This window comes from Spermophilus citellus, assembly GCF_964194105.1.
Source record: "Spermophilus citellus genome assembly, chromosome: 1".
NCBI lineage: Eukaryota > Metazoa > Chordata > Mammalia > Rodentia > Sciuridae > Spermophilus > Spermophilus citellus.
The window spans coordinates 86,504,922-86,518,942 of NC_138182.1; the positions used below are offsets into that span (position 1 = coordinate 86,504,922).

Consider the following 14,021-nt stretch of genomic DNA (forward strand, 5'->3'; position numbering starts at 1 on the left):
AATTGTACCTGCATGTAAAATTAAATATTATACACCAGCCAGCTAGAAATCATGCTGAATGCAACATTATCTACTAATGTCTATGATAGTATACTACAAATTATATCTACAAACCTACCTTAAGAAAATTTGTCTTACGTTTGGATCATAAGATTGGATTTCATGTCAGGCATCAGTAGTATGAGTATTCAATGATAGCCACCCTGACTTAACAAATTTTCATTAATAAAATCCCAATTTGACTTGACTGCATTTCTTCTAAAATAAAAAAAGAAGCTATCACCTCAAAAAAGAATAATCACTATGGACAAGTTTCATAAAACATGAAGTTTCATAAAACATGTCTACTTCCTGTTCTCAAACAGTTCTTTCCAGATAACTTCTAAAAAATTTTATATCAAATCAAATTTGATCATGAAAAATGGTAATCCACAAATAGTGAATAATTCTTTGTGTACAGCTGAAAGCATATAAAACTCAGATCTAAGTTTCAAGTTTTAAAACTATTAAAGTTAAAATTATATAAGTGAGACAAACTCTTGAAATTAGTAAAACAGTTTGAAACTATTTTACTATTTTGACCCATTTTACTATTTTCAGAGGTAAATTTGTTTTTTAAAATAATTTTACTGACATTTGTTCTAGTTTTATTCCAAGATTTCTGTATACATTACAAACTACAGCTGACTTAAAACAAAAAACAGTTTTTGAAGATCTGGAAAATAAGCCATGATACTATGATCATTTGCACATCACTATATTCGTTCTCTTATATTTATCTCAATAAAAGTACAGGTATGCTAATTTAGGAAATACAGATTAGTATGCAATCTGATGAAATATTTGAAGACCTTCTTAAATATCAGGAAAAAAATATAGTTCACAAAATGTTACAGTTTGAACCTGGAATGTTTCCCGAAAGGCTCATGTGTTGGAGAAACAAATTTTACAATTAAATCTTAAGACTTTTTCAAATATCAATTTTAAAAACAATTTGCTTAGTAAACTGCAAAATATTAAAGTAGGTGTTTGTATTCAGCTATTTAGACAAAATATATCCAAATTCTTATAATTTTTTTCCAATTTAGTATCATTCTTTCATTGTATTAGCTAACCCAATAAACTACAGTCCCTTGATTTTGAGAAATCTTTAAATATTAAATTGGGTCTGAATATCTAAAAGTTTTACAACTAAAAGCCACAAGCCATAGTAGAATCTATTTTCATACTGATCTGTCATCTTGTGGTAGAGCTCTCATCTGCAAAGAATTTTTCCTACGCAAGAAGAAACCAATTCAAGTTAAGTACAATATTAAATTACTGCTGATTTAAAAATATATTAGACTATCAAATATCAATAGTGAATGATATCTAATAAATGATTAAGAGTAGTTTTCTACATCTGTATAGTACATTTAGTTCATAAAATCTGACAAACACAGAACCACTCTTCAGAAAAACCCTAACACAAAAGATAATATTATAGACAGGGAAAATGACAGACTTATATTCATGATTTAACACAATCATGATTAACTTCTCATTTTTAAACTCCTTCATACTTCAAAAAACAAGGGAAAAACATTGCTTTTAAGTTTATAGCAAAAGCTGCCTTTTTAATAAAAACTACAACAATAAAATAATATTTAATAGCATTTACAGGCTTTAGATTCTATTCTTTTAAAAAAATATGTGATACAAAGGTCAAACTGAGAGGATCAAAAAGTAGTAGTGGTTGAGAATCCCTAAAACAAAAAGTGAAATCCAGAATGTTCCAAATCCAAAACTCTTGTGTCAATAAGATGCCACTAGTGGAAAATTCCACAGCATTAAACTTTTCTCATGCACAAAATTATGACAAATACTGAAAGAATTATCTTCAGGCGCTATATAACGTGAATTTCATATTTAGAATTGGATCCATCCCCAAGATATATCTAACACACACACACACACACACACACACACACACACACACACAAACACGTATATCTTTTATATATATATGTGTGGACTATAAAGACTAAAAACAATTGTGTGTGTGTGTGTGTATACACACACACACACATATATATATATATATACACACACACTCACACAAACCCCTCTCTCTATATATATATGAAAAAAGCTGAAATCTGAAATACTTCCAGTCCCAAGCATTTTAGATAAGTACACTCAATCTATCAGACAAAGCAAAATACTCTAGTCTTGGTAATATATCATATCAGCCACATTCTATGAGGTAAGTGTTATTTTTAAAAATGTAAAGCTAATAGTGGAATTAGATTAGCTCCTAATTATTTTAACTCACTCTTAAAATTTCTGAATTCAGTGGCTCATCTCTACCAGCAATTCACCTTACCCAGAGATCATGTTCAGCATAATCAAATAGAAGCCAAACTTTCCGATCAGCATGAGACAGAAACACCTTCTGAAGAGAGATGACATTTGGATGTTTAAGCTCTCGAAGTAACTGCAAAATAAAGCAGATCCATTAAAAACTTTGGCCATAAAAATGTTAAAAAAAAAATACCAATATGGGCCTGATTATGTGCCTGTATCAGGAGGCTGAGGCAGTAGTATGGCAAATTCAAGGCCAGCCTAGGCTACTTAGGCCCTATCTCAAAATAAAAATAAATTTAAAAAGGGCTAAGTAGCTCAGTGATAAGAGTTCTCCTGGATTTAACACGTAATACCAAAAACAGAAAAAACTATCAAGCTGTGTATGATGTTGGGTGTCTGTAATAGCCTCTATTTAGAAGGCTAGAGGTGGAAGATGTGAAGACTGCCTAAGCCCAAAAGCTGGAGGCCAAAACCCATGCCCCTTCCCCCGCAAAAAAATTCATACTAGTTATAATTAAAAGACAATACAAATTCATTGGTAATCAATCTCAAACAACGAATAAGCACCCACACAACTTTGAAATACCTATACAAATTCTTCAATAATAAATGAAGGAAAATCTATGGGGAAAAGATACTGAGAAAGAATAACTGAATAAATTGATTTCATTATTATTTGATTGGTTGGTTATTTTAATATATTTATGTATATATCATAAAAATTATCTTTTTAACCATTTTTAAGTGTAAACATTGGTGACACTAAGTATATTTAATGTTGTGTAATCATCAAACTAATCATTTCAGAACTTTTTCATCTCCCAAAGAGAAACTCTGTACCCATTAAACAACCCAATTCCCCTTTTCCCTTAGCCCTTGGTAACCTCTACTACTTTCTGAGAATTTGCCTATTCTAGATCCCTAAAATAAGTAAATTCCCTGCCCTTTTGTGTCTGGTTTATTTCACTTAGCATAATGTCATCAAGGTTCATCCATGTTATAGAACATAATAGACTTTTATTCCTTTTTATGGATAAATACATTCTACTGTACATACACTTAGGGTTATACTTAGGGTTACCTCCCAATGAACTCATCATAAGATGAAAATCCCTAAGTCAAAAATGCATTTAATGAATTCACCTAATCTGTTTAACACTGTAGTTTAGCCACATACACTGTTGGATATGAATTAATTATTCTGGTCTCATGGAGAACTTGGAAAATGAAACTCACTGCCTGTGCTGAACATATTGCATATCAATTGAGGCAGTGGAAGGGTAAACTTCTAAATGTTTTAAATATGGTTTCTACTCAATGCATGTGGATTTCACACCACTGTAAAAATGAAAAGTCTTAGGTTGAATTGCTGTAAGTCAAGGACTGCCTGTATATTATCATGTATTTTTTTGATCCATTCATGCATTGATGGACATATAGGTCATTACAACCTTTTTGCTATTACGAATAATGCTACTATGAACATTGGTATACAGGTATCTATCTCTGCCTTCAATTCTTTGGTTATATACCTAGGAATGGAACTGCTAGATTGTTCCGTTGTTTCATAAGTGTATAAAAAGATAATAGTATTATCTTTACATACACTTATTGGTCATTAGTATATCTTCTTGGAGAGAAATGTTATTTCATCTATTTCATCTATTTTCTAATCAAGTTGTTTTGAACTGCAGAAGTTCTTTATCTAGTCTACATATTAATCTCTTGCCATATATAATTTGTAAATATTTTCTTCCATTGTAAATTGTCTATGTTTTGAAATTACAAAACAGTTAAAACAAATCTGCACCTTGTAATCATTTTTTTTAAAAATTCAAGGCTTTAACAAATTGTGATATTAGAAAATACGATATTCATCAATACCATACAGCAGTTGAGAGTCAAGATCAATAAACTCTGAGATACAGTACTTAATTTCAGGTATGTAAACTATGTAGTAACACTAATTTAAAATATGTAACCTTTTTCATAAAATAACACAGAATGTTACAAACAGAAGTATTGAAGCAGAGTATATTTTTGTGGGTTTAACCTTTCTAGTCTCCTAAAAGGATGTTCTTTTGTTTAAAATATTTTATATCTCCTTATTTTAGGATAACCAAAGTGGCTCTAATAATACATCTAGTTTAAAAGTTCGTGTACCTCCTGCCAAGAAAAAGCAAAAATAGCAACTACAACAAGAAAAGACATAATGCTCTTATCAATTAAAACAGACTTTTTCAGGGCCTTCCAAATGTGCTCCAAATAGCCATCTAAGAAAGTTAAGGTCTTAGAACTTAAGACTTCAGTGTCTTTGATAAGAACACTGCCAACGAAACAAGAAATCACCATAAATGAATTAACTAAACATCAAGTCACATATTAAATATTGTTCTCTGGAGGCAGTAAAAATTATTTCATGCAGGAGAAAGAAGATATTTCTGCTTTTACAATAAAATTTTTCAACTTATAAGAATTTGGAGGTTAATATACCAATTCTAAAAACCCTAAAGGTCACTACCAAAGGAACCATTTACTAATTAAATTAATATAAACCAGATGAATAACCTGACAGGCCAAGCTAGCTCTTGGGATCACCCAAGATCTTCCAGTTCACTGGAAGAGCTTAAGTTGATGCTAAGGCAGTATTAATTCCAGTTCAATGTTTCTTGTATTACCTCAAAACTGAAACATACTCCTAAACCAAATAGCTAGTTTAAATCCTTTCTGGAAACTGGTAGGATTTATAACTTAAACAAACTCCAAAACTTTGACAAAAGATCTCTCCAATTATTAGAAGCCTACATATAGTTATTTTTAGATGTCTCTTAATTTCAATTCCCATATGAAGTCTCACTCCTATATTTAAAAAAGAAACCAGTAGAAACTAGTAGCTTTTTCCTAGGTGCTAAGTATGATACTATACATATAAAATGCATTATCTCAATCATGACCTAAACCCATGAAATATTTATATTACTCCTATTTTTACAAATGAGGACACAGTGGTATAAGAGGGTTAAATAATTTATTCAAGGTCATATTCATAGGAAGACATAAGGCATACCTAAAATGTATTTAAAATTAACTTCCAAAATGCAAGCCAGTTCTTGTAACTACCGTGGTCTAATACCAATACCTCAAAAGAGATATTATCCTGAACAGTTCTCTTCAAAATCCAGAGACCCAGATGTTTTAAGAATACTGGATGGTTAACCCAACAATGTCATTCTCATCACTGCAGGGCTAGCTCCTAGCACACTGACTGGTACTTGGAGGACTTCATTAATTATTTGGTGAATATATAAATTAACAAAATGCACAACTAAACTGAAAGATGTTATATAATATACCATTGGGGCTTTTGATCTATGGACTAAAATCAATGCTTTCTTCATAAAAACCAACCTACTTGTTAAAAATACTTTTTCCCCCCAAAATTCATCTAATTAGCCAGACTCCCCCCCAAAAAAAAAAACTCAGAAGGCAATCACTAAGTAACTATTATAACAGTGGTAAGAGTATTATAAACTGAATTATGTTCACCCCAAATCATATGCTGAAGCCCTATTCCCCAATATTTTGGAATGTAACTGTATTTAGAGACAGGGCCGTTAAAGATGGAATGAATTTAAAACAAAGCCATTAGAGTTGACCTTATTCCAATCTGACCAGTGTTTCCTAAGAAGAAATGAAGACATACAAAGAGAAACCAAGAGTATTTCTGAAATGACCACTGGAAGAGACAGCAAGAGAAAGGTCACAGCCAACCCTGTCAGCACCTTGGTCCTAAGACTTGTAGCCCCCATACTAAGAAAATAAATTTCTTTTCTTTCTTTATTACCCAGTCTGTAAGTATTTTACTATAGTAGCCCTAGCAAACTAATATAGTAGGTAACTATCACATTTGAGTAAAACATCATCTTAGGATTTGTATTTTTGTTTTGTTTGTTTTGTTTTGATTTACGGAAGGCATATCAAGAGACAGGTCACTGTGGATTAAAAAAAGAAAGTCCCATACCCAAAAGACCTAAAAAGAGCATACTACAGGGACACAGGCACATCAATGTTTATAGCAGCACAATTCACGATAGCTAGAATGTGGAACCAACCTAGATGCCCTTCAATAGATGAATGGATTAAAAATATGTGGCATTTATACACAATGGAATATTACTCGGCACTAAAAAATATCAAGATCATGGCATTTGCAGGTAAATGGATGGCATTAGAGCAGATTATGCTAAGTGAAGTTAGCCAATGCCTAAAAAACAAATGCCGAATGTCTTCTCTGATATAAGGGGGGTGACTCAAAATGGGATAGGGAGGAAGAGCATGAGAAGAAGACTACCAATAAATAGGGAAAAGAGGTGGGAGGGAAAAAGAGGGAGAAGGGGAGTTGCACGGAAAATGGAAGGAGAAGCTCATTGTTATACAGAATACATATATGATGTTGTGATGAGAAAAAAAAAGTGTGTCACATTAGGTTGGATAGAGAGAAAGTATGGGAGAGGAGGGGAAGAGTAGGGGGGATAGGAAGGGCAGTAGAATAGAATAGACAACATGATTGATGTATGTACATTCCATGTATGTATTATATGTCAAAATACATTCTGCTGTCATGTATGACTAAAAAAATAAATAAAAATAAAAAATTAAAGTTAAAAAAAAAAAGTCCCTATATGGGCAGACAAAAAACAGAGACTGACAAACTGCAAGTGAATCTTTTTATCTGGGGACCCAAAAGTCTACCCTGCATCATATCGGGAATGAATCAGGTGAAATCAGTACACACATTAACCACAGGGTTTGTGTAGGCTAGGCATTTATCTTTATCCTTCCTTTTAAAAAATATAAATGCCAGGCATGAATGATGGTACACCCCTGTAATTCCAGCAGCTCAGGAAGCTGAGGAAGGAGGATCAAAGTTTAAAAAAAAAAAAAAGAAAAGAAAAAGAAAGGCCATATGAGATGAGAGGTGGAATCACAGAAGTAAACAATCTCTGTACAGAATCACCTCTCAGCAGATATTCATACCAAAAACCTTCTAAAAGACCAATATGCTGTGCTATTGCATTTGGCAGAGTTAACATCCATCAAAGCCCTCTATATGCCAGGCTCTGTGGAAGATGCCTTGCTACATCTTAGGGATAGCAAACGTTTTAAGAGCTTCTGCTGAAGTTCTCTAGTAGGAGACAAATGCAGGTATGCAGGCAATTCTGGCTGTAGCAGTAGTAACTAACATTTACTGAGTAACACTTTTTGAGTGTAGCTAACATTTAGAATGTATTATATCCTAGGAAATGTTCCAAGTTCCTCACAATAAACCCTATGAAACACTATTTTTATTCCCATGAGGAAAGTGAGATGCAGGAAAATTAAGAAACTTGTTTTGGTCTGACAGACTAGCGAAGTGGCAGAGCTCAGGGGGTCTGGTGAACATCCTGGCTACCAGGATGCTACTGTGTGGCTGATGCTCTGACACTGTGTGAATATGCCATTTTCCCTTCTGATGAAAAGGACTTCAGCACTATGTGACTCCAAGCAGAACACATGGCATACTGATGCCTAGTTCTTAACATTTTTAAGTTATTTTTGCCTTTTCAAATATTTTATGTTAAATCTTTTGAAAATAAAAGGTTTAAATACACTCATACGATGGTGGTTTCATCATAGGAATCACTTGTTTTTCCAATTCTACTGGGGATTTAAAAAAAAAAACTTACGATTTTCTGAGTATTAAGATTACTGATTTTAATCATCCCTGCTAAACTTTGACTCACTCACTCTAGCTGTTATCTACAACTTCACATTTCAAGTTTTAAAATATAAATAAATACAACATAAACTGATATTTAAAACAATGCTAATACATGCCACCTATAGTGACAAGTATGAAAGTAGATAAGAAAATTACTAATATTCTCAAAACTGCATTGCTTTCTAATATTAAAATTTCACAATATAGCAAAAACAAATTATAAATGTATACTGAAAGTACAGTGAAAGTTGAGTTGAAATCACTATTAGACAAATTAGTACAAAATTATTTCAAAAAAATTTTAAAGCTGTGGAACCTTTTCTTCAACTAAATTCTTATAAAAACCAAGATGTTTAGGTTAAAGCAGAAGTGAGCCTCAAAAGCTGAGACTCAATCTCTACCTCTGCTCCCCCATTCGAACTACAAGACAACTACTTGGAATACTAACAGTCTATTAATGCACAATTTAAATATGACAAAGTTAAAGAGATTCCAGCTCACAGGAAATTTTCAAAATGTATAAGAAAAACCACGTACAATAAAATGAAGATGAAAATATGCAAAGCCCTTTGCTTTTGAAGAAATTCTCACTTTCCTTCCTTCCTCCCTTCTCCAATTACTCTGAGTAAAGACCATATGACAAAATATATTAGAATACTGGATGGTTAACCTAACAATGGCATTATCATCACTGCAGGGCTAGCTCCTAGCACACTGACTGGTACTTTGCAGGACTTCATTAAGTATTTGGTGAATATACGAATACATATATGAATTAACAAAATGCACAACTAAACTGAAGGATGTTATATAATATACCATTGGGGCTTTTGGTCTATGGACTGAATTATGACACACTGATGAAGAAATGTGTTACCATCTAGTAGGGGTAACTGCTTAAAAAAATAAGTAAAATGAAAAAAACTCCTTTAAATTACAATTTTTTTTCTTATATGGGATGATTGATTCTGACCCCAAGAGGAACAAGCAGGCCCAGATATCTCCAAATCCACTTTTCTTTTCCTTCAATTCTTATGTGTCCAAAGACAGGGAACCAAACACACATTTGTAGGAGGGTATACAATTAAAATTTATAATAAATGTTATTAAACAAACAAGCTGGGTGTGATCATGGGAGTAAGAGAAGTAGGTGGTGGGGACACTGAGGGCTTCTCTGAGGAAGATTTAATAAATGGAAGGCAGGAAGACTGATAACATTTGCTAGAAATTATGGGAAACTTTTGGTTTCACAAATTTCACCTGTGTATATAGCCAATCTTATTTTACCTGTATTCATGCCCATTCCTCCCTCATCTTAAATTATTCTGAAAGAGATCCCAGATATCATATCATTTTACCAATAAATATTTTAGTATTTATTTCTAAAAACTGACTACAATGAAAATAAATTAATAATCAGTAACTATAACATAGCTAGAAAAATCTCATATTTAAAAATTAACAATACATTTCTAAATAATTCATGGTTAAAAGAAAATTTAAAGTAATTTGCACCAAGTGATATTAAAAATACAAAATTTGTGGAATGCAGGTAAAACACAATTTAGAAATTTATAGTTTTAAATGCTTCTATTAGAAAAGAATAGCTTTAAAACAAATGGCCTAAAGTTCTACCTTACAAAGATAAATATAAGCCCAAAGTAAATAAAAGAAGTGATAGAGCATAAATTTATGAAAGAAACACAAAGGTTACCAGAATCTACAACAAAACAACAAAAAAGGAAATCATTATCAAATATAAATATGAAAAGACAGTAAGGGAATATTATGAACAACTTTGTGCCAATAAATTCAACAATTTAAATTAAATGTACAAGATTATATAAAAATTTAACTTATTAAACATAAAATGAAAAATAAAATCTGAAAGGTTTTATATCTCAATAAGGTAAAATATTGGCTGGTGAAGTCTATCAGATATTTAAAGAAGAATAAATACAGATATTACCCAAACTGTCAAAAACAATAGGATAAAAAAGTAGTTCTTTTGCCACGTGCGATGGCACATGTCTGTAATCCCAATGGCTCTGAGGCAGGAGGATCACGAGTTCAAAGCGAGCCTAAAGCGAGCCTCAGCAACCTAGAAAGGCCTTAAGCAACTCAGCGAGACCCTACCACTAAATAAAGTACAAAAAAAAAAAGTGGGGGTTGGGGATGTAGCTCGGTGGTTAAGCACCCCTGAGTTTAATCCCCAGTACCAAAAACCAAACAAAACTATCCTTAACCATGTATAACAAATCAAATCCAAAAATATATCAAATATAGATTATCTCAGGAATGCAAAATTTAATAAGTACTACAAAATTAATTGTAATTTATGAACTCAATTATATATTTCAATGTACATACAAAAATACCTTTTATGTAAAAATTCTTAGGAAATTAGGACTAAAAGAGAACTTCGTAAAATCCTTATTGATGGCATCTTTGAAAAATCTATAGTTAACATTATACTAAATGGTGAAACTTCCCCTAAGATAGGGAACAAATCAAAGATGCCTGCTCTTACCATTATTCAAAATTACACAAAACACCCTGCCCAGTGCTAGGTAAGGAAATAAAAGAAAACAAAAAGCATACAGATGGAAAATAGTAAATATATCTTATTCATAGATGCCATAATTATTTATGTAGAAAATCCCAAGGAATCAACAAAAACCTGAATTTAGAAACATCTCAGATATGCAACACACAATTTTAAAGAATACAGAGTATAGACAGGAACAATAAACAAAAAGAATTTTTAAAAAATAATTCCATTTAGCATAAAAATATGAAGTGCTTTATGTTTTAAATTGATTCATGAAGAATCAACTTAACAAAAGGTGTGCACAACCTCTACATTAAAAACTATGAAACACTGTTGAGAAGAATTAAAGAAACCTTGCAAAATGGAAAGTATGTTTTTCTATTGGCTTGAAAGTCCCAATATTATTAATGTTAATTCTCCCTGGGTTCATAAAAATTATAATCCCTGCAGGTACTTTTTACAAGTAGAAACTGACTAGCTGATTCAAAATTTATATGATAATGCAAAGGATCTATAACAGTCAAAACAATCCTGATAAGAAATTAAAGCTGGTGAGTCTTACACAACCTGACTGTAAGTCTTCCTATAAAAGTAGAGTAATCTGGTACTGGCATAAGACTAGACATAGAGTCAATGGAACAGACTAAATAGTCTAGAAACAGCCCATATTTACAAAGTCCTTTAACAAAGACGTCTTCAATCAGATTGAAAAAAAAAAAAGGCATAAAAGGAAAACATCTGTAAGTTATATTTCAACAAAATTAAAACTTCATCCTATTTCTTTTTGTGTTTAACTGAATTTAGTAATCCTTATAGGTAAAGATAACCAAGTTTGTTCCAGAACTGAATGAAGTTTTGTATTTTAAAAACATTTTGTTAAAAAAAGTAATAAATATAAAGAAAAGTATATGAACTATAAGCATATAGCTCAATAAATTTTCACATATTGAACCCTTAGAACCAGACCCAGAACAAGATCAAAATACAGGACATTACTAGCACTAGTTCCCTGTCCCACTTCTTGTCACTGTTTCCTCCAAGGGCAATCACGATCCTGATTTCTAACATCACTGACCATAGTTCAAAGGATGTTAATTCCTTAAAACTGACTTGAATAAACAGAATAGTAAGATACTGATGAAATGATAGCTAATATATAGATATCTGCCTTAAGATTCAAGAGTATAAAAATTTATCAATTAACTGAAATACATCTTCCAATGTGATATACATACAGTTAAAAATGTCCTTCCTTATACATCCCTCATGGAAGTAATTCTTATATGTCCTTCAACACCTGGAACCTTACTTGTTTCTCTAGTCTCTTCCATTCCCACTTTTCTATCATGGTACTTTGCCCACTGTTTGCTTTATGAGATTTATGAGTTTCCTTCCTCAGAATAATATAAATACTTGAGGCTGGGGACCTCAACTTGTTCTGTATTTCTTTACTTTTCTTACTATAATCATTGACCTTGTCAACACAGTACATAATAAAGACTGTTGGATGAAGACATACTGGCATAGAATCTGTTAAACAAGTATAATAATTTAAATTAATATTTTAGTTCATAAAAGCTTTTATTTATGCAGAGAGAAGAGCTGAATATATATGTCCCAGAGTATTCTGATTAAAGCAGAAAATTAATTTGGTCCCATACTTTTTATAACAGTAAAAACTAAAGTAAAATCTCAAGGAAGTAATGCTGAGTTTAAATGTCTATGTAATTATTAAGTAATGTATTAACATGAAGAATATTTCCCCTTGGAATCAAAATGAGATTCCAATTACCATATGGAAAGTTATGCTTCCAAAAGGAAAAGGCATACATTTTTACATATTCAGATGAACAGACAGATATAATTCTAATCAAATAATACAATCTCATTTTAATTTGACATAAGTAATGAAATTAATCTTATCCTGTTAAGATAGAAATATTAATTTTATATGGTCTAACCACTTTTACTAACTCAAGTAAAATAACAGAAACTTAACTACTAGTGACATCTACTGAAAAGATATATATTCATATAAAATTACATTTATCTCAAGTAATTGCATTTATATTACACAGAAATATAATGCTACCTTTACTTCTTAAAAAGACACATTTTATAAATATTTAATATGGAAAATATTCATCAGCTTTCAATAAATGAGGTCAATTCAATACAGAAACCCACACAGTTGAAAAATTAGTTGGTAATAACAATGATAAAAAGAGTTTCACTTACTGCTATTTCTCTACATGCCGACATAGAGATCCCAGTTCCTTCTATTTGTTTTAGAGCATAGTCTTTATCATCCTTCCTATAAAAACAAAGATATTTTAATATATAATCAGACCTACATTTAGGTACATTCTAAAGTAAAATGTAAATAAAAATAAATCATGTTTAATATGCACTTGATACTTTCATATGTAATCGCATGTTATACAGGAAAAAATTTTTAGATAACCTAGGCCTCCCATTATTTGATGAGAAAAATTATCTTAAAAGGAATAAAAAGATTTATTCAAGGCTCCACGGTTACTTGTGAAAAATACAGATTCAAAGATAGACCTTCTGGCTCATGGTGACAAATTCTTTCTATTCTAATATTCGAATATATTTTCTCTATATATGCTGATGTGTTTGTATTTAAACAATATAAACATAAAACAAAACTTGCTTTCAAAAACGAAATCAGATTACCAGTGGATCAAAAAAGTTAAGAAAGTATCACAAAAGCACAAAATGGTTATAATTTTAAAAACCTGTTAATGATCATAATCTGATAATAACATAGGTCATCCCCAAATACCTTCAAGAGATATTCACTCAACATGTATTTACTTAGTGAACAATTTCTATGTATACAGAACTGTGGTAAATACTAAAGATATAACAGGAATTCATATCTTATTTTTTGTACCTTTTTGTGTCTACTGCCCTAGTCAAATAAACAGCTAAACTGTAATAATATAATAAGTGCTATAATAAGGCAAGAAAAAACCACAGAGACATCATCCAAAGGTTCCTTTCATGGAAGACCCAAAGCAAAGACTTCTCAAAGGAAGTCTCAAATGTGGAGGCCTATATGGCTCTTCTCAAAGTTTGGAGATTCCACTCCCATTTTTCCTCTAAGAAATTACTGAGAACCTGAAGAACTTTTTGTTTGTTATATCTATCAGTATCTGCCCTATGAGAATTTAAGGAAGGTAACGTTTTAAAACACACAAATACAAATGCCAATATCATTCATTAGCCACCAGAGCCATGGTATCATCAGACATTATCTTACCTCTACAAAAGAATCCACTATACACTCATAAGAATGGAAAAAGCAATTATCATAGCATAATTATGAAAACAGCA

The 14,021-nt window shown here is 31.5% G+C and overlaps 1 protein-coding gene across 6 annotated transcripts in view; it reads right to left on the reverse strand.

The window, feature by feature from the left end:
- The window catches only part of CDK8 (cyclin dependent kinase 8), a 106,980-nt gene that overhangs the window by 39,998 nt on the left and 52,961 nt on the right, over nt 1-14,021 (reverse strand). For 5 of the 6 annotated variants that reach the window (XM_081307320.1, XM_081307319.1, XM_081307322.1 and 2 more), the window contains 2 exons: nt 12,897-12,972; nt 2,366-2,476 (listed from right to left, as the gene is read on the reverse strand). In XM_081307320.1, the coding sequence (XP_081163446.1) occupies nt 2,366-2,476; nt 12,897-12,972 (187 nt within the window). Of the gene's footprint in view, nt 1-1,229; nt 1,251-2,365; nt 2,477-12,896; nt 12,973-14,021 lie in introns of those variants that run through there. The other variant, XM_081307323.1, reaches the window with a different exon arrangement.